General features: G+C 42.8%; 1 protein-coding gene across 1 annotated transcript in view; it reads right to left on the bottom strand.

The window, feature by feature from the left end:
• Positions 1 to 20,904, bottom strand: part of RASA3 (RAS p21 protein activator 3) — a 138,678-nt gene extending 117,774 nt beyond the window's left edge. The window contains exon 1 of the mRNA XM_075425447.1: positions 20,680 to 20,904. Within this exon, the coding sequence (XP_075281562.1) occupies positions 20,680 to 20,734 (55 nt within the window). The 5' untranslated portion in view covers positions 20,735 to 20,904. The remainder of the gene's footprint in view (positions 1 to 20,679) is intronic.
• Between the last annotated feature and the right edge of the window lie 580 nt (positions 20,905 to 21,484).

Genomic DNA, 21,484 nt, shown 5'->3' on the forward strand with positions numbered 1-21,484 from the left:
TGAGATTATTCACAACAGCTGTTTCCTCTTCAAGCTAAAGGAAAACAGACGGCAACATAACAAGAGCTAGCTAATTTATAAAAATTAACTCTAAAACATGACACTTGTACAGGTTTTCTTCCACTCATGCATCTCCAAATAGGATAGTAAAAAAAAAGAAAAAAATTTATGCCAGATGTTATTTTGCTAGTAGAATATGTAACATCTAGATAGCATAATTAATATATTACGAACAAGGGCAGAACAAAGAATACATCAAACTGCACAGAAAAATTGCAGGTTGCATAGAACCCTAGATCACAAAGCTATTGCTGTAGATTCCCTACAAAAACACTCAGAACATAGTTTATCTCCTTTCTTGAACACCTATAAAGCCTGACAGCATCAAGATAGTGCAATTACGGGTGTGGAGAACATGGGTATCTTCTTTTTAATATTCATTATCAACTTCAATCAAGATTCATAAGGGTGGAAAACAGCAAGAAGAATATTTGAAGTCGTACTAATTATCCCGGTGAACAAGGGGATTTTATCTGTGTCAGTCTGGCATCAATTGCAGCCCATCAACTGCACTTCATGCACATTCCATACACTTACGAGCAGAATTTAAGAAGCTATAAATACATCACTATAACACTCTAAACATAGGTTGAGGGAGACCACGTATTATTCAGCTACCACATGTTGAAAGAACTGTTTAAAAGTTTCCAAAAATTCCTACCAAAACAGCAGCATTTCTGGACAGAGCACAGTGAACACTGAACTGGTTGTTCCTTCTGCAGGACAAATTTTGAGCAGAAGGGAAAATTTTTGCTACACTTCACCATTTTTCTGGGCGGACTCTTTCCTGGAAGTGACTACTCAGCTCGGTATACACCGAAGAACTTAAAACATGTACCTTTTTTCCCAGGCAGAATAATTCATTTATTTTAAAAAACAACAAAGTAGTCTCTGCCAATCCAGATGTCTTTCAAAACCTCACTGAAGATCTGCAGAGAAATACTCCCACTTCCAGCCTCCTACTCCATTAACATGCTAGGTGTGAGCCTCCACCACCTATTCTATCAACATTTCTACATAACCAGAAATTAAATAACCAGAGCAATTAGACACCAGCTTTACAGTGACAGCAAAACTGGTCTAAAAGAAAACTTCCATTATATGCATGTGTATCTATTCATTCCCCCCCAAAAAAACCTCAAACAAAGACCAAGCCAAAAAACAAACCACACATATAAGCTGTGCCAGATGGCTAGGACATTTAGAAACAGAGATGGTCCTAAATTCATCTCTGGATAAACTCAACCATATCATTGACAGCATAACCCAAGTTACGGTCTCTGTGATTCTTCCACCTATAATGTTTACTTGTAGTACTCTGTAGCCAATGTGCCTCAAAACTGCAGACCTTATGGTTAGTAAAGTATATCTATACACACTGAAATACTGTTCTCCATAATAACATACATCAAATATTTATAGCATATAATAATATAGTACACATGTTGTAATTACATAATTATTGCAATATCTATTATAAAATTATAATACATTATGTATCTTTTATATTGTATACCCATGTATTATATAAAGATATATTAATACCCTACACAATTTTCAAGCAACTTCTAAATTTGAAACTCTGACATTTTAAAAATGACATTCAGCTGACATTTTAAAAAATTTAATTTCATTTCTTACAGTATTTATACTGATGCTTTTTGATACAGCTTTATCAGAGTTACAGAATAGAAGGGTTTTTCTTCTACAAGCATAACCAAATATCATACAATGCTAATCTTTAACAAGATCATAAGTACATCTGAAGTGTTTGGTATAGTGAAATGGTTTGGCGTATTAAAAACCCAAGCAGTGAAGAGAACAATTACAGCAAAAAATGCTTCCTTCCACGCCATTTTGTCTTTCTGACCTCCATTCTAAGGATAGAAGATTGGATTTTGCAACTTGACCATCAGGTTATTCAGCGTATTTGTGATCTCAAGCAAGACACTGAAGTCTCAGACATGCTCATGTACTCTCTAGCTGTGACTATATGAATCAACTTCCTCTATTTATGGAAAGTGAGTATTAAATTAACTCTTGCCTTGGCATTTAACGTCTACAAGGTTCATTCTCAAATTCACAGGATATCCTCTGTCCAGTACAGTGTGCCATTCCAACTAAGTTGTGTAACTCCTGCTGGCATGGCTAACCAAAGCTGATGCCTGTCCACATTGCGGAAGAAAAAAACCCAAATTGTTACTCTCTTGCAAACCCTAAAACTCAAGTAAGTGGTGTTGAGACTGCCATTCCCCCTTATCAAACCTACACCCAAACCTGTTTAAATGGTACCTCTTCCATTAATTTGCTCCCTTTTGTAAACGCAAGTAAATGCATACATCCAAAATTCATCTTGTAGATTAGAAGCTGTATTTTCTGATCTTAAGCACAGACCCTGCTTTGTTTTCTTCAGGAATCAGAGGTAGTAAATGCTGTCAGTCAAGCCTACATTAAAGAAAAAAAAAAAGAGATGGGGCACATGTACAATTGAGAACTGCAAAACAACCACCTAAAATAAATCTGCCAAGGTATCCAATTACATCATTGAGCTTTCACAAGTTACAGTGTACTTGCATGAAGGAGAAGGACACTCATTTAACAACAAGCTTCCTTCCCCCCTGAAAGATCCCCATTAAAAATGCTTTGACAGTCACATATATTATGTGGGTTATCTACAATAAAGTTCTCTCACTTGTTATCATTAAGAGGTGCAAATTACCAACAGCTCGCACCCAGCAGAAGATGTCTACTGAACAGATAAGCAGAGCTTTATGGTACTTCCCAGCAGGGAGGAAAAAGCCACTTAACCAGATAAGCGTGTCCTTTCAACTTCTCTCCACTTCCACCTCCTTGCCATACCCTTCAGCTCAAAGGAATACCTAATCTAACCTAGACAGCGCCAGAATCAAAACTGCATTTTTAGTAAGAGAGCTCACATAAAACCCCAGTACTAATAGTAAAGCCACACTACAAAGGAAAGTTCAATAACGTCTTGCACACTTCTCATGCAGTCTTCTCTGATTCTTGGTTTAGGGACATCCTCTACCACTTTCTTTACATGACAGTTGTGAAAACCCTTCCGCCCGCCCAACTCGCAACTGCTGTCTCCTTACATCTTTGCTTAACTTGACTGCCTGTCATCTCCCTGCTCTTACACAAGCAAGACACTCTTAAACATACAGGAATGCTTGCTGTCCTGTAGCAAAGAATTACTAAACTCACACAGTGCAGACTTTACGTGCATCCCAAGTGAGGATAAAAATCTCTGAGCAATTTGTTTATGCAGAACAAGCCTCAGTTACATTTAATAGTATTCTCTAGTATTTTCTAAAGTGAACCTTCCATGATACGAATTAAAACTACAATTTGAAACATTTTGCATGAGTTATCATTCACCTTTCTGAAACAAGATTAACACTAATAACTTCTTCTAGCTCTTTTAACAAGCTCGAATTAAAGAGGAAGATTAAGGCACCACATGCTTATCTATAAAACACTGGTCATTACTCTCCCTTCTGTGGGAACAGCACATTGCAAGCACTGCTGTTATGAGACACACCACAAAGCAGCAGGAAACTCAAATGCAAACAGAATCCTTTCATCTTGAGTCCAGGTCTGCAGGGAGAACCACCGATTGAGCTCAGAAGCTAATTTTTACACAACCCTTCTGCCAGTTGCAAAAACGCCTTCAATACAGCTCCCATAGAAATAGTACAGAGAAGTCTAAGAAATTCTTCGGGGGGGGGGGGGGTGGTGGGGTGGAGAAAAGACACAGGAAACAAAGGAACATTACACTAATAGTTGTCTTCTGCTAATCAACAGAATAGTGCTGACATGATGTAAGGGCAGGCTTGCCACAGCCTGGAGAGAAGTAAGAACATGCACCAGAAACTTCACAAAAATCGGACATGGTTTTCAAACCGCAGAAAAAGGGAAGCAGAATAAATCACTAAAAAATGTCATAGAATGAGCCAAAATACACGGATGAATACACAAATACAAACTGCAAAACACAGCTGCAAAAGGTTAAAGAGGCTTCAAGAGAATTTATTTTCTTTATATATCCCAACAGTCGAATTAGCAATCATTGTTACATACTATAGCTACCTAATACCTAGTGTCTCCCACACACTCCTCCTTATCCACAAAAAGCTGTGGAAATACTCGCCTTCCAATGTAAGTCCCAGGGACTTCAAGAATCACAACGGGGGGTTGGCTCCCCTAGCATACAGGATGCATTTTATTGCCACAGTTTGTGTTACAAAACACGCAGCCCTATTTTCTGTTATTGCATCTGCACTTCCTCTTTTCACCCTTTAGGATTCCCACCATGGCTACCCCATGATTGGGAACTGCAGAAGATGTTATGAGATAAAGACTAGCCCAGACAAGATCTTACGAAAACACCGGCAGTGCCAGGGCCCTGAGCACAGTCTCTCCCCTACCCCTCAGGGGTCTGAATGCCTCGGCTCAAGGCCAGCTGTGACAGACAGCTGTGTAAGCTCGGATCAGGCTGCTGGGAAGAGAGCTGTGTGACAAAGCACCGGAGGAAGCCTCATCAGGCACCTTTCTCCACTTGGGAGCTGCATTCCAGCTCAGACAGCCAGCCTTGGTCATTGCCAAAGTTACTCTGCAGGTTTGTCTGTGCCTGGCCATTTACCTTACTGATCCTGACCCTGATCTACAAAAACGGATTTAAGGCTACACAAGACTTCTCCACATTGTTTAGACTCCAAGCAACTAGAACAGAAGTTACTTGCACAAAACAATGCTGCTCTACACCAGGACTGGGACCCTCACACGTTAGTGCAATACTAAAAATTCCATTATCTGCAGTTTACAGAACAGCAAAAACTGGTGTTAAACCCCGCAGAAGAACAGGAAGAGTTTGAACCAGCTCTGCTGGGTCAGGGGAGGAGGAAGGAAAGGGAAAGCAATAATTTAGTACCAGTTTCTTAATAATAACCTCCTCCTAAGTTTCTATTCTCCAGATCCAAATAGTCACTAAAACTCTTTTCTGCTAAACTCTTTCTACTCTCCTCAAGTGTTTCAGCTAAAAGAGCTAACATTGACTCAGGAGAAGTCGGTCTGTCCTGCAGATGTCAAAATTGAGCATTAGGCAGCCCTTGGCTTTAGAATAGGAACTCAAATAATTAAAACAAAGCCCCCCAAACTCCAAGAAAACAGAAATCGGCGTCTTTTCCGATCCTTGTGAGAGCTATTTGCTCTGGTATTGCATTTCATTTCCCCAGTACTGGATATGCCAGGCAGAACTTTCACTGCAAAAGCCCTACCGTGTCCAGAAGGACACAGAAGGCATATGACTCAAAGAGCAGATTGACAAGAACAGGATCTTGAAAGGAAGGAAACAAGACTTGGCTAGGCAGAGAAACAGAATCCTGCTTGTCCTCCCCTGTCCCTTCCCCTAGCAGCGCTCTCTTACCACCTTGGGCACTGATAACTGAAGCCAGAGGATTCCATTGCTACAGCTGGGAGAGCTGTCCCCAAGGCACCTGCCCTTTACATTTTAGAATGGGGTAAGCAGGAAAAAAGAGGACTGCCACAGCAGAATAACAGCACCCAATCCTGCTATTCAGATCTCAGATCCTTTCTGCTTGTACAAAATTGCCTTCCAAAAAAGTCTAGAATTAGATTCAAATTGGCACCGTGACTGGTAGCCGTCCTTTTCCTACTCTGTCTCCCACTTGAGAGTCACTCCTGCCTCGGAAAAGGCTGGAAGACAACTCAAAGAAATCCATCGTACGGTCAGGAACACAGTGAAAGAGATCATCAACAGTGCCAGAGCAGGTTTTGAACTGAACATATGTGCAGGAAGCAACGTATTCCACCACAGGAACAGAATACAGGATGACTGCTTATTATGCAAGTACCACCCATCCCATGGGCTGAAAGCAGCACAGTGTGTTCCTGTTATAATTAAGCATATATTCCTGTAGGGGCAGGAATTTTGTGTCCACAAAGGGATCAGATCAAGTTTACAATGGACAACCCTCATGATGGCAACCCTCAATTTCAAGTGTTTGAATCTGGAAGCTCAATTGTGCTTAAGCGGATGCAAGGATAGACAATGCAAGCCTTCTAGATACCAACCAGTGTCAGCTGCCAGGAACGTGAATGAAGGCGCATGTCCGATACCATAATGTCACAGTGAGACAGGTATCCAGCCTGTCTTACAGGCAGAACAGCAGCTATGCGTTTCAGTCACTTTCCTAAATGAGACTGTCTTTCAAACAATTAGTATGAAAACGAATTTATCATTCAGGCTAATTAGGTCATTAACAAACTGAAAAAAATTACACCCAAGGAGACTATAAAATGAACTAAGTGGGCCAGGTCAAGCTTACTTTCTAGTGCCTTGAAGGTTTGGGGCTGAACCATCCCATCTAGATTATTACAACAGTAGAAACCAACAGCAACATAATTACACTGTCTACAGCTAAGCCATAACTGCTGATGAGATTCTGAAGCCTGGGCACAACTAAAGACCTTTTAGAGATACCACTACTACCACAAAAGACTTACAGCAACATCCTCTTGAGTCAGTTTTCATTTACAGAAGTCTCAACCTCTTTCGCCTTTTCCCCCAAAAGCTCTCAATCACAGTCCCACAGCAGAACTCACGTTACTCCCCATCAGCAGCCAGGTAAGGCTCCACTCCTCAAAGAAATACTTCAACATACTCTTGGTAATAAACTATTTTGGTCCAAGAATTTTACTTTAATGTATGTAAAAAAGTTTTTAAAATCCTGATTAAAATAAAGCCAACCCATTGGCTCAAAAGGATGTTTTGAAAATTTATATTGCCGTCACCTTCACCCTATGACGGCCTATTTTAGTGTTAATCTCTTGTTCTCCAAAGAAAGCTATCATTCAACAAACAGAAAGCCCTGCAAATCAAAAGAGTCTAGCGTGCACTGGTTGGACTATGGCTCATCCTTCCCACAGCCCACTCCTCTGGCAGCTGTGAAGGCTCAGCACGCCAGCACAGTTGGTTTCAGGTCTACCATAGGGGACAGAGAAGCAACAAACACCTTGTCGGGGGCTACTGGCCAACACAGACTGCTTCTTTTCTTGAAGGATGTCTGTAGCAGGTGAGCTGCATAGATCCCACGTGATTTTCTAGATGTGTTCACCACAAGACACTCTTTTCTCCCTGCTATGCCCGGCCTCATTCACTATACAAGTTCTAACTTTGAGCAACAAATATTCAGAGGGTAAGACATCAAAAAAAGAAGCATGCATCTATGTCCGAAACAGTGACGAAAATAAGTATCAAATAAATACACGACACCTGCACTGGACCACAACGCTCCACTGTGCTTTGCTTCTGTCCAAGCCCAACCTGCCCTACAACAAAGGTCCCCAATTCCGTCTCCCACAGCCTGATGCCCTAGAAGATATGTACACTGCAAAATACATCAGCATTTTCATCATGACACCAAAGACTACCAAATGCTTTACCTAGGATACAACAAAAGCACTGATACATAACCACCGCTGCCTCCTCCAAAAGCACAAATGGAACCAAATTCCCACCTCTAAAGCATAGCTACAAGGTCCTGCCTTGTGACTTGACTCCATACTCTGAAGGGAATGGGTGGAAGATCCTGCCCCCATCTCACGTGCTGGCGTTCTGCAGAGCAACAAGGGATCAGACCTAGCCCTGTACCCCAGTGTTTTCTCCAGGCAAGTCACCTCGCAAGTAGCGGGTATTTCCGATCACATTCTGAAGCACCAAGTTAACCCCATGCAGTGTAAGAGGAGTTTTGGTACACCTGCAGCCTGGCACTAATTCACAGACATAAAAGCTCTTATTTGGTTCTAAGCCCTTCTTTGATAAGACAGTCTTGCACGACCCCATTTCATTCTGCCACTGTTCATGGTCTGTTAAGCACAGTATTTGCTCCTACTCGGTTCTCAATGCAGTGTGCATGGTGCTACTGAAGCGGAGACATCACATTACAAGCACTTGGTACTATTGGTTACCACCGAAATCCAACTGCCATCATACAAAAAGAACACATGGAGTTTGACATGGTACAACTGTACCTGAGTAAGATTTAATGGAACTAGAAGAAAAATACATTTTCATTTGCAGAGATTCACTTTGCACAAGAAAGTCAAGCCCATATTTAAGAGCATGACGTACGTGTTATCCACAGGACTAGGTTACCAATTCCCATTACCAGAGGTAGAGCATCAGCATACCAAAAATTTGCAGGTGTTATCAGGAAACTAAAAAAAACAACATACACAACATTTCCCACTAGACTATTACAGAGATTGGTTACATTTAATACTGGAGCTGACTTTAAAAGTCATTCTGTTACTATTTCTTTACTTTCAAACCCACGCCTTTCTGGAACACTGTCACAGAAGCAGGTGTCAAAACACACTAATTATCAGCCTGTTAGAGCTTCACTTTTACTGAAGTATGTTGCTCTATTGCAACGTCCCAAATTTCCCCAGGCACTTTTTATTCCCTGTCAAAAACTTCTACCTCACCACTCAAAAACAGACAGCCGGGAGTACTGGTCTGAATAAAAATTAGCTTGCTTTTTTTTTTTTTCCTCTCTCTCTCTCTCTCAGGCAATTTTGTTTAGTAGGCCTGAAAAACAAAAAGCCACACGGGAGTAGGGAGACAGTAAGTATACCACTTATACTATCCTGAAATCTAGTTCCTTCCAACCCTAACATTCAACACCTAAAGTCCACTGCAGGCACCACTCCAGAGAGTATAGAGGCTGGATCTATACTTCAATATGAGAGGGAAGTGGCATAAACAGTCTCCCTAGCTTTAGTCAGGGGTGGATTTATGAACACTGACCACAACCTCCTTTCTCCATCATAATTTCTGAAGCACTAATAGTCTAACTCTATTCTGCAGCAACTACTTCGATCTCCTGTCTTAAAGTATTGTACACTGTTAGTGGGAACTCTGGCGTTCACATGGGTCAAGCAAAATCGCTCAAGGGCTGCTGGCTGACAGTGTGCAGCAAAATCAACTGCGTGGAACACTGGACAAACAAAGGGTAAGACTAATATTTACAGAAATAAGAGTGGTGTTGGTCAACTGCTACCTTACATTTGGGGGAAGAGATGCTAACAGAGCACAAATATAGTTCTCTGGGTATCTTAACAACTGGACATTTGAACATTACGCAACATCAGTCAAGGTCCCAAACATCAAATATCTATACTAAAAAATGCGACTCCAGATTTCTAAAGAGGAACGGATTGGAGAATGTTTGCAGAAACAGCTCATGGGTTCCTTCTGCATATCTGCTGAAGAATATTTTACACAAAAGTCAGAACTTAACCACTATGTTCACAGAAGCACAATGCAACTCCTCCTGATCTCAGTAAGTGAACTAACTAGGTTAGAGCTAATGCCCCAATGCTTCAGGGAAACGGTCTGAAGGAGGTCTTTGGGACCAGACTTGGTCTAGGCAACTGAGAATTAGCATAGATCAAGACAAGGACCTTACTAACAGCCAGTGCAGGGTACAAAACTTTTGGGAGCACAGCTCCTTTCTGATTTGAGCAAAGCAGGTACAAGTTTTCTAGGACCTTTACGCCCTTCCTGAAACAGAGCACAACACAGCCTTAAAGTAACAATAATCACCTACAGACCAAAATAACTTTGGTTTTACCCAATTCCCAGCCACACTGAGCAGTATTGTTACTTTTATATAACTGCAGAGGACCAGAGAACCTTTAAAAAAAAAAAAAAAAAAGAGGTGTGCTATCGTCTACTGCACCCACGTGATCTGCCGAAAGATTTCAGACAACTGCTGGAGTTTCACAGTTCTGCCACTGTTTTTACATAGCTTGTGGGAAACAGCACTTCCCCCAGTTTCCTTACAATACATGAAATAAATATAATGTGCAACTACCCATATGTACAATCCTTTTAACGTAATCAATTATACAGTTTCTGTTAAAATTTCTGGAAAAAAAAAAAGTTGAAAGAAGATAAGCAACTGGAGCCAGCAGATCTGAAAATGTGATCTGAAGACGACCGACAGGTCTCACAGTGCTAACATTCCTTGCTTCTCTCTGATAAACTGCATTAAAAAGGCAGCTAAAAATAAGACAAATATTTCCCCAATATTAAGTAATCCATGAGAGTAAATGCTGCTGCTTCAGAGACATTCCACAATTCAGAAATGCACAGCTAGTGCATTTATAAAGAGAAGAAAAAATGCTTATAATGCAAGCCTCATCTTAATAGCAGGTGTTTTGCGAAGAGGCTTTTGAACATGTATTATACTACTGCAGATCCTTCATGACTATAGAGAGCGTGTAGAGAACAAAGACATGATCTCAGAAACAGCACTCACAGTCGGCAAATGATGACAACAGAAGAGCCAAGCACCGGGCTCTGCGGGCACTGGGATATGCGGAACTTCCATTTGTTCTGGAAAACCTGGGCCCACCATTCTGATACGTAAGTATTCATAAAAGCACCTTTTTTTCAGGTATTTTGTTCTTAGAACAAAAGAGTGTTGCAAAAAAAAAAAAAAAAAAAAGAAAAAAAAAGAAAAAAAGGCAATTCCATTAGACCACTGCGTCACCTCTCTTTTTTAGTGACTATTAGGGATCTGCAACAACACAACCCCAACCAGTAAATCTAACTTAAACACTGCTGGTTTGGAGAGGATGGGTTGTTTTTGTTTTAGGTACACACAACTCTCATTGTGTCATGTTGTCAGAGCTAAATTTTCCAAGGTTGTGTTCACGTGTTCTGTAGCAGTCACCAGCTTTTCAAACCAGAATCTAAAAGCAACTATAAGATGTCACACCCTATGTCTCCTGCAAAATAGATCTAATTTTCCATTACAAGCTGGTGATTGTTCCTGGGCAGGGGGAGGAGGGAGAGAGAGAAGCAGACTAAGAAAGGGAGCTTTTATACTGTCTACCAGATTTTTCTTCTCTTTCTACCACCCTCCTTCCTACAATTCTTCAAGCTGAATGACCTCCAGAAAAATCAACAAAACTATTTTTCATTGAAATATCAAAACAAAACATCTGAGAAGCTTCATGATACAGTTCAATAACACTGTTAAACACAAGGAACCTTTAAGAACTCACTAAATGCTTTAAAACACACATCTTGGAAGAAGATACCAAGAGAAACAGCACTTAGAATGCTGCACTGTAATACTGAATGGAACAGGAAATGAGGAACAAAGAAAGGAATTTCATAGATTCCAGATGCACTCTAACACCAGCTGGGAAATACAAGCAAGAATCAACTAAAGCCTCGTAAAAGGCTACCACTAACTGTTTTCCTCTAGAGTTCTTGAACAAAAAGTAAGTAGCTGTAAACAATTTGTAAATAGAAGTATTTTTAGAAGAAATTGGAAACAGTAGTAAAAATAAACTTCTTCCCCTCTCTCCTACTTTTAAGGATCCACCAGTGTATTTATTTTTTGGAGCCGCTTTTCTAAATACAAAAAACTTTGTATAAGCAGCCATAACAGAAGCACAACTGTAAATAAAGTATTTCAAGTTGTCAGCTTTTCAGTACTTGGAATATTAAAGTTGAATGAAACTTGAAAGCAAGGCAAATCAAAACCAGTAAAGTTGATTTATACTACATGTCTTCTGCGTAACTGGAATTGAATGGGAATTTAAATTTGTAAATTGCTAAAAAAAGTTATCAGTCACTCAAAAACTTTATTCCTACAGCTATAAATTAAACAAATTAATCACTCTAGGCTAAAACCCCTGGAAACAGAACTCCTTCACAAGTTCAAATACCCTTCTGCTCCCTGTGTAACCCAATGTCTCCAATGTCTTATGTTTATCTCCTGAAAAAAACTCAAGCCTTTCAAGACAAACTTGTTTTAAATTAATTTTGAAATCTCTGAGTAACAAGTACAGTGACAAACAGACAAGTATATTTCCTCCTAAAGTCACTGTAAAACATGAAAAGAAAGCTTAAGCATGCATCTTAGGGAACACAGACCTGCATTAATAGAAAAATCCCCCTCTTCCTGTTATTGCAGAAATAGGCGTTCTTCCCAACTTCAAGGCTTTTCATGCATTTGTTGCACATGACAAACCTGAAATGCTTCATCTAATGTTCATCCACCTACCACCAGCTTATAAAAGTACATTAATATTTACACAAATTAAACATTGCATCAAACGCTATGTGTTCAAACCTACCAGTCATTCATAAATAAGCGCACTACTCTACCTCTTACCATCACATCACACTAATCCATTTCAGTGAATGGCAATGCAGTCACAGTTACACGCCCCAGTAGGTAGGGAACCATGAGATTCAGTTGTTGGACTAATAAAAGGATCTTTGTTTTGACCCAGTGCTCCCCAAGAGGTAGTAACAAGCAAACACATGAATCTCTAGTCAGGTAGAAAAAGGTAAGACTTCTGAGGTCTGGAATGAAAACTGAATAGGAGAGCTCTCAATCTACCTCAAAAATCAGGCAAGTCAGACCAGGCTCTAAGTCTTCGATATTCGTGTTCTTTCCTCAACAGACCTCAAAAATACAGATATATACTACATTTTTTTTTCCTCTTTCAGACAAAAAAGGGGAAAAAAAGCCTCAAAGCCCTCAAACTTTCATTGAATCTTTAAATGGTTTTACACTTGGCAATGATCCATGAAAAATTTCGAGAAACAAAAATAGGAAAAAAAAATATTCCAGTTCTTCATAATTTTGAAGCTTCACATCTCATTTTGCAAAACTTTCACCCAGAAAGTCTTCTATAGGAGGAAAACAACATGTGAAGCTTTAGGGAAGTTGCCTTCCCTTGGTAGAGGTTAGGATGGGAGAGGAAGGAAGTAAGATTTGTTTTGTTTTTATTCCAAAACAAAGCTTTTAGTTGGATCCTAAATTCAGTCACCAGTCCACTACATTGAAGAAATCAAACGGGCACTGCTAAAGAACAGATAGTTCATAAGGTTAAATAAACGCTGCTGAAAGCAGAAGGTGAGAGAGCTATTCAGAATATACAAGTCTATGATCAGCTTTTCAGTTTAACAAAATATAACCTGCTACTAACGCCAAGCATATTATCAAACTTCTCCTTGATATAACCACAAAATAGATAAATCTCTGGTACTAGAAGGTTTAAAAACACAACATTAAGAAATACTAGTGCATGTTTTAACCATTAATATGTGCCTTAGATGACTTGCTACCCAGACGCATTGTCAACTGGCACAAATATTCATTTTTCTTCTACATATTTGGCTGAACATTTGTTGGTCTGAAATCATTGAGTAATATGATGTCTGGTATTTACATCCATTATAGTATTCAGCAAAGACTACAATTCTCTGTCTTTATTCTAGGCTTCTTGCTCTAGCACAGGGAAACTGTAAGATTTATTCTCCAAACACACCAGTTGGCAGAGGGTTCTCTCACAAATGAATCGTCACAACACGAAAGGTATTAAGTGCTCCTTAACAACCCCAAGCGGATTTTGCCTCATCCTTTCCACCACCCCCTCCCTCCAAGAGAAAAACTGCTACATGAGCTACTCAAAGACTTAATTTGGCTCTCACAGAAGTGTAACTATTGGCTCCAACAGAATTATGCACAATTTACGCTCCTGTAATGGAGATAGGTCAGTCCTTCATCAGTCAGAGACTAAGAAAGAATAGAGGGAATACCTGAAGATCCATTTGCAATCTATAGTGTATATCTGCTCTAAGAATTTTAATCTGATGTATACCACCAAAGGTATTTTAGAAAGGTTTTTTGATTGTATTTTCTAATCTTGCTGTAGGCAACACCCTCCAGTGTTTGCATGAGGTGGTCTTCCTTAAACGGGAGCATCAGTGCAATAAATGCTTCATATGATAACAGAGTGTTTGACAGCATATCTGCGTATGCAGAAATCTTTCTGTGATGCAAAGAAAGCGCAAAGGAGGTTCTGTTTAAGCATAAACATGATAATCAACCTTAGGTGCCTCAGCTTTAGAAGACAAGTGTGTAATGGAGAAGCGGGGCAGCGTATGTGAGTATTAATTGATTAATACCAACTAAAACACCTAAACGCAAGTAGTTCTCAGGTGGAATGTCAGAGATACAGCTCTATCAGTTTGTCAGATTATCCTCTTGGTGGTCTCGCTGGAGTTTTAACATTTGATTCTCCCGAGCAGCTGACCAAGCCAGTGTATATCAGAAACTAACAAATACAGCACCATCAAGAAAACACGTACTAAGGAAGGGGAGTGGACTGAAGAGTGTAGAAAGATTCCAGCAGACTCATGACGCTGCCAGTGTACAGACACAAAAGCAGGGGATGCACCTGCTGTCCCCTCCATGCGAGTTCCCACACACGCACGCTCCCAGCCAAGCTTCTGATACTTGTCCAGAGACAGCTCTTATATTCACTTGAGTGCACAGATTCAGCTCACTAAAACGGAAAAAAAATAAACCTGACAAGAAAAATAAGTTGCATTCTTTGGGCCTGCTTTGCAAATTGAACTGAATTTTTTTTTGTTAGTGGAGGAGCATCATTCAACAGGAGGTACCTTTTCGGTGGGGGTTGCAAAGAGCATTTCATAGCTGGAAGCAAGATGATTAGGGAAGTGGGAAAAAGCAAGAATTGGCTTTTCAGCAGCAACAACCTACTAACTTGGGTTGGCACATTACGAAGCCGTGCCTTGGACTACACCTATGAGAACAGAATCACAAAGCAACGTGTGAAACATGGAGGAGAACAACATCAGGCAGAACTGAGACATAAGAACATGGAAGAGAAGCTAATATTGGGATCTACCTAACCTGGTAATTTCCAAAATAGAAATTTGTTTTCCACCAACAATAATAAAATAAAAATCTTTAAAAACCACGAACAAAAACCACCAACAACCAGTCTAGAGAGTAATTCAATGCAATGGAAAGTTTTCAAAAGCATTTTCTGGAAAATCACAAAGCTAAGATACCCAGCACTTATATAATGTCCTCATGTAAGAGCATTTGGTACTTTGACCAGCAGATAATCACCTCAATGAGAAGACAAGAAAACACTATTAGTTCTCATGAGAGAGATTAGAGAACACTTTTTTCAAATGTACTAACTCCAAAAGAGGACAAAAAAACCTTGAAAGTTTGCTGTCATCAGAGGCTCTGAGCCAATCTGTTTAATGGTTTCACTCCTGTAAATTTACCTCTACACACTCTTAAAAGCCAAGTCACACCAGCTTCCACTCTCACACATGAATAATTTTTTACTTAAAACAAAGTTAAGCTATTGATAATTTGATGTCAGGCTGGCAGCCCCAAACACAAGCATCTTCCATTTGTTCAAAACTAAATTCACAAAAGCATTTTCCACTGCTTCCTTTGTTTCCTTCTCTCACTTGAGGAAACCGTGCTTTGGTCTCCACTTTTGCTCCAGCCATGGATGTTGCTGACAGTCCATGAACAGTCACAGCTCTCCTCCTCTAGAAAGAGCACTGATCCCAGCTCTTTTCCATTCAGCACACTGAACACGTCAGTCAGAATACAACCACCACCAAATTTAGCAGAGTTTGAAGTCCTGAACCAGCGGTGAAAAATCTGCATAATCTATTCGGCACCCTCCACAGCCTGTCAGACTCAAGCCTTAAATAGCATCGCAGTCAATCAATAACAACATAAGTTGCCACTTTATTTTACCTACGCAACATCAGTTTAAGCTGTACTTGTTAACTTTTTGACGTGCAGAAATGATCGTGAGAAGTCTTGAATATTTTCAGGGTGAGATGCAAATAACTTTTCTTCCTTTCTTTAGCTGTTGGTCCACTAACTTTGAAACACTAGAAAAATCATTGTTGTCTTTGTAAGAAATCTTTTACATTTCTGAAATAATTTCCTATTATATATATATATCTATATATAAATAGGTACCTGGGAAAAATTCTCTCATTCTAAAAATATCTATTCAACAACCTTATGCCCCATTTAAACGGGGATAAATCCTTTTACAGTATTATGCAGTGAGCATATTTAGTTGTACTTACTTCTACAAGTAACCACTTAAGGCACTAAATCCCAACAGACAACATTAAAGGGGACATCTTCTCAAGGCAAAATGGATTTCCCTGATCATCCTTAGGATTATTGGACTCAAGGGAGGCCTTAAGTTTGTCGGCGACAAGATAGTTCCTCTTTAACCTTACAGAAATGCAGAGAGGCATCTCTCAAACGTTCATTCCATATCAAGTTTAATGGTGCAAGGGCAGTAAATATCTTCTCTTGGCAATCGACCTCCTTAAAACACTAGTATACTAGCACTTAAGCAAATACTCTACCTGACTTCACTCAAGACACTCAGTTTCCTAAAGAAAAGTTCAGTTGCTTTCACAATGTCTTAAACTACATAGCTCTGTATGAATTAGTAAAGAGCACACAGCAAAATTAACAGTCACAGAGACAGCACAGTCTATAGACCAACAATCCTCATCTAGTCAACTGGACCATCACCATGTAAATGAGGTTTTTGAGTTCTCACAAAATGGTGGGTTTACCCTTTAAACGGGATAAGCTGCAAGTGGAGCACCAACCCACGTCAGGTAGTAATCCAGACTTTATCATAAAAGTTTCACAGCTTCATGCTTTTGATCACACTTAACACTGAGGAGAGACTATGCTGTCAGAAGTCCCACATTTCAGACTGTGACTTCAACACCTGTAACCACAAAAGGTCCATCCCTGACCCTTTCTAACAGTGATAAAAGAGCTTTAGAAGTTTATGAATGTCTCAACAGCGGCAAGCCCTCACAGTGTACGAGTGGAGCACTACGATCTCTGCGGTCAACAAAACGATGAGCAAAGGGTCCTTGTCATTGTATTGGTGCCCCTGGTAGCCTCCTGATTTGCAGTACCCTCCTGTCTCAATTTTTATTCCGAAATTATGGAATAGTTCAACCTCTAACAGGTCCAGCTACAGCTAGAAAAATACAATTTTAGAGCAGAGCCTCATACTCCTTGATACAAGATTACTAGGTTGCAGGGACATGGAAAGCTTGTTACTTTACAGTGAGAAATCACAAATGAGCCATTTCTTTAGATTTTTCAAGTATAAATAATTTCATTAAGTAAAATCTGACAGAAAGGTCTCTGCTAACCTGTATATAGCCTTCCACATCAGAAAATTTGAAAAAATTAAAGCTCATATTCAGCAGAAAGTTTAATAGTTGATGCCATTTAAGGAGGGAAAAAAGTAGCAATTAAGTACAGTATATTTATTAAACATTATTAACAGTACAGCACAAGTCATGTTGTCAAGCAGAAGGACTCTCTTTGTAGTTTTTCCAGCCAATCATCAGTCATAGAGCCTTATGTTGTTTCCTTTCAGGTTTTGAAACACTGACTCATGGAAATATCAGCACTGCACACTTCCTCAAAGTGGCAATCTTATAGGAAGTGTTTGTTTAGTCTTACATGACACATTGCTTTGTTTATGTATAAGGGATTCCGGTAAAAATAATTTTCAATTAAGGAACAAAAGACAAGAGGACAACAGTTTCAGTTATGGGAAGCCAAAATAAATCCATTTCAAATAGACATCTGAACAGTGCACTCATTAGCACAGATACTACTTTCTTCTTTTCACTGTATGTTATTTCCTTGCAATAGACATGAGCAGAAGTAGCCAGGCATTGAGTTCTTTCAATTCAACAAACCACAAAAGAAACCAGAAACTGGACAAGAGATAGCACAGTAACCATTCCTCTTAGCACTACTGCCCACAATGATAGAGTTCATACCGTTGCTCCACAACTTCAGTATCTCAGTGAGACATTTTTTGGAAGTGGCACATCTCTGGCAGTGCAACCGAATGAGGGAAACATGGGTTCCTAAGAAGCTCAAGGGTTCACATCTTCAATAGATGAAACAGATGGCTCAAGCCAAATCCAAGCAAGACTAGAAACAACACTGCTCAGAATGGGGAAGCATTTAGGAGATCTGGGACATAATTACCCATTTAGCTAAATATGGCTTATTGTATGCAACCCATCAGTCTCAAAAGAACAAGTTACACCAGCAGCAGAAAACACCTTCATCTACCTGCAGCTTCTTGGAAATACAGGACAAGACTCAGCCATAGCAATACATTACCTCTGGGCATTCAAATATCTCTTGGCTACCAACGTTTTGCATGGCCTGAAGCCTCCAAATTACATCGGCCTCTCTTTTAAGAAAGGTATGTCACTGTGGGTGCCCCACCCTGATCTCACAGTGTGTCTGCACCGATTCTTCAAAGCATCAGTCCTACATTTCATGAGATTTACAGCGAGGCATACCTGTGTCTCTGTGCCCCCATGCATGATCTGCCAGCAAAGGTGCTACAGAGAAGGAAACATCCTACCAGATCAAGCACAGAATATCTGAAAGTCAGAGATCAGTCAGAGCTTGGCCATGAATCCAGTTCCTGAAGAACAGAACTGACCACTTCTAGGGCATGACAAATCAAAGCAAATCAAGACAGGAAATGAATTCTCCCTTTGTCCTCAAATAACTTATCCCTTCACCCATCAAAAGATTCAAAGCCTCCTGTCACTAGAGAAGAGAGAAACCTACAAAATACTAGCAAATGGGAACTGCTAAAAGACAAATCTACTGTCGGGAACAGCTGACAAAAGTAGTGTCCCTCCAACGTTCCCCGTCTCATTTCAAATCCACTCACAGTGTTCTTTTGCAGGGAGTCTACAAGCCTCTATATACAATTTTTTCAAGATTCGGATTGCCCATCAGATTAGAAATAGTCCCTCAACCCATCAGAGCAATCCTGCCACTTCTATTTTTCTGACAAATTTCACGAAGGAGAGTCAGCTGCAGAAAGGTATTTAACTCCGGAAAACAAATGGCAGAAAAGCTGACGAATACGCCTTCATCTGCTTTCCAGCGAACAGAAGGCAAGAGCTCGCTAGTGCGCACTTACCACCGCCCTCTGCTGCACCCGAGCAGAAAACCTGGGGCCAGCGGCGCTCCAGAGAGCTCCGGGCATTATTCCGGCCGCTTCCCGAGTAAGGACCTTCCGCTCAGCAGGCAGCAGCGAAGCACCGGTGTGCCAGTGATGCAGGAGGGTTTTCCTGCTTACTGTCCACACCAAAAGATGAACGGAATCCTCCCTGCAATATCGCACGTTAATCAAACGCTTAGCTCTGATGGAGACTCTGACAACCGAAGTCAGCAGTAGGATTAACCTTAGTCCACGATTTAATGAGATCAATCTCCAATCTTTTGCTGCTGTGATCATCTTCCATGTCTTCTGTTGCTCAAAGGAATCCCCACACTCCAGTGGCATCAATCATTTAGGTATGACAATGTCACCGTTTTCTCAAAAAAACCAACACCCAAGAACCATCATCCTGTATCTGAGACATCTTCCTATTTCTTTTGCTAAAAATCACCAGATGGGAACAAACTGCAACAGTACCACTTGCATGGTGTCTGAATTTCTCCCTCGGGAAAAGACCTTCCCCCCCTCCTTCTGTCTGAAAGGAGCCAGAAAACAAGTCTCTGACCATACTTCACAATCTTACTGAAGCTATTTTCTGGATGTATAAATGAAAGCTAAAAATTGTATGTTGATTCTGTGTATATCATGAAATTCTACTTCTCAAACTCCGCTATCACTAAACTACATGCTAACACCTAATAAGGAAACAATCCTAGCAATAGTGCCTTTGAAATGCTAATGTCACTATCCAATAATGAGATTTCCCATGCAAATTGAAGTTTCAATTTTATCTCACGAGACAACCGGCGGTTGCAAATTCGCTTTAACACGCACAGATATGCAAGAGGAGATTTTTTCGAGCGCGTTAATAGGAAGCCCAGGAGCCCATCGCCCTCAGCACCCGGCACTGCGAGCTCGGCACCGCACTCTCCCACCTCCCCCTCCCCGGCTCCCCGCCGTGCCCCATCCCGGCGAGGCGAACCGCTCCCCCCGCGACCGCGGGTTCGATTCCGCCCCGGAACGGAGGGATTTCCCTCCCAGCCGGCACACTCACAGCCCTACCAGGGAGAGTTTCGTCTGCACGCTGACATCTGTCGCTTACTTTCTAACAACGCGGTTTGGAACCCGATCAACGGCAAGGCGGGGAGCAGCGGCTCTCGGAGCGCGCACCGCGGGAAGCCCTGACAGCGGCAGCCGCCTCAGCCCGTCCCGCTCGCTGAGGCGAAGGCGGGAGGCACCGGCTCCCTCCCACTGCCGCTTTTTGGCCGGTTTCGCCCCGGCTTTGCGAACGACACGCCGCGCCGAGACTCGGCGAACGCCTTCAAACTTTTAACGCGTAGCTTAGCAACGAATAGGGGGGGGGGGGGGGGGAAAGAAAAAAAATAATCGCGAATTCCGCCGAATATCCTGCGCCGCCCGGACTCCCGCCGGCGCCGCTCGCCAGCCGGACGCGCCCCGCGCTGCCGGCCTGTCACCCCGGCCCCCGGCCGCCTCGCCGGCACGGGCCGGCCGCCCCTGCACCGCCGAGCCCCCCGCCCCGGGCCCCGGCCGCCCCGCCGCCGCCCCCAGCCGCTCCCCGGCGGGACGCGGCGCAAAGGAGCGCCGGGTGCCTCGCCTCGGGCTCCCCGCCCGCTGCCAGCCGCCCCCACCCCGAGCCCTCACCGATTTTAATCCTGACGCTCTGGAAGACCCGCAGCCCCTCTTCCTCCACCGCCATGGTGGTGGTGCTGCCGCGCCGGACGCTCAGCAGTGCTCAAGCCCCGCCGCCGCGGAGACGCACGGACGGCGCCGGGCCGGGAGTAGGGGGAGGCAGGCGAGCTGCTCCGCCGCGACGGGAAGGGGAGCAAGCACCGGGCTGCCGCCAGCCAGCGAGCGAGCGAGCGGCCGAGCTGAGCAGAGCGCAGCCCAGCGCCTGCCTCCCGCCCCTCACGCTGGCGGCTCCCGCCCCCGCCCCCTCATTGGCCAGGGAGGCAGCCTGCCGCGGCGCTCATTGGCCCGCTGCCCGCCAGGGGCGGGAGGGGAGCGGGGTGCCGGGGAAGGGGGGCAGGTTGTTGCGGCGCTTTGCAACAGCTGGCGCGGCGGGCCGCCCAGCTGCGGGGTGCGCGCGCCGCGCCTCGGCCGCCCCCTCAGCCGTCGAGCGGCTGCAGCCCCCCCCCCCCCCCCGCCGCCACACACGCTCCCCCGCCCCCGTCCCGTCGAGCTGCCGTGCCGCGAGTGTGCGGGGAGGCTCCGTCCCTCCCGGGCGCCTCAGTCTCCCGGCCCCGCTGGGACTCCCGAGGGGGCAGCGGAGCGGGGGGGGGAGGCTGACGAACTGCCTGGCCCCTCTCCAGCGCCGGCCCGGACCAACCGTCGCGGAGCAGCCGTTGGGCCCGGCGGCGGGGCCCGCGCGTGGCGGCGGAGGGGAGGGCGGGCCGCTCGAGTCCCCTTTGCCACAGAGCCGTACAGAAGGGGCCCTGGGGACGGCCCC

Source organism: Opisthocomus hoazin, chromosome 1 (genome assembly GCF_030867145.1).
Source record: "Opisthocomus hoazin isolate bOpiHoa1 chromosome 1, bOpiHoa1.hap1, whole genome shotgun sequence".
In the NCBI taxonomy this organism is placed as follows: domain Eukaryota; kingdom Metazoa; phylum Chordata; class Aves; order Opisthocomiformes; family Opisthocomidae; genus Opisthocomus; species Opisthocomus hoazin.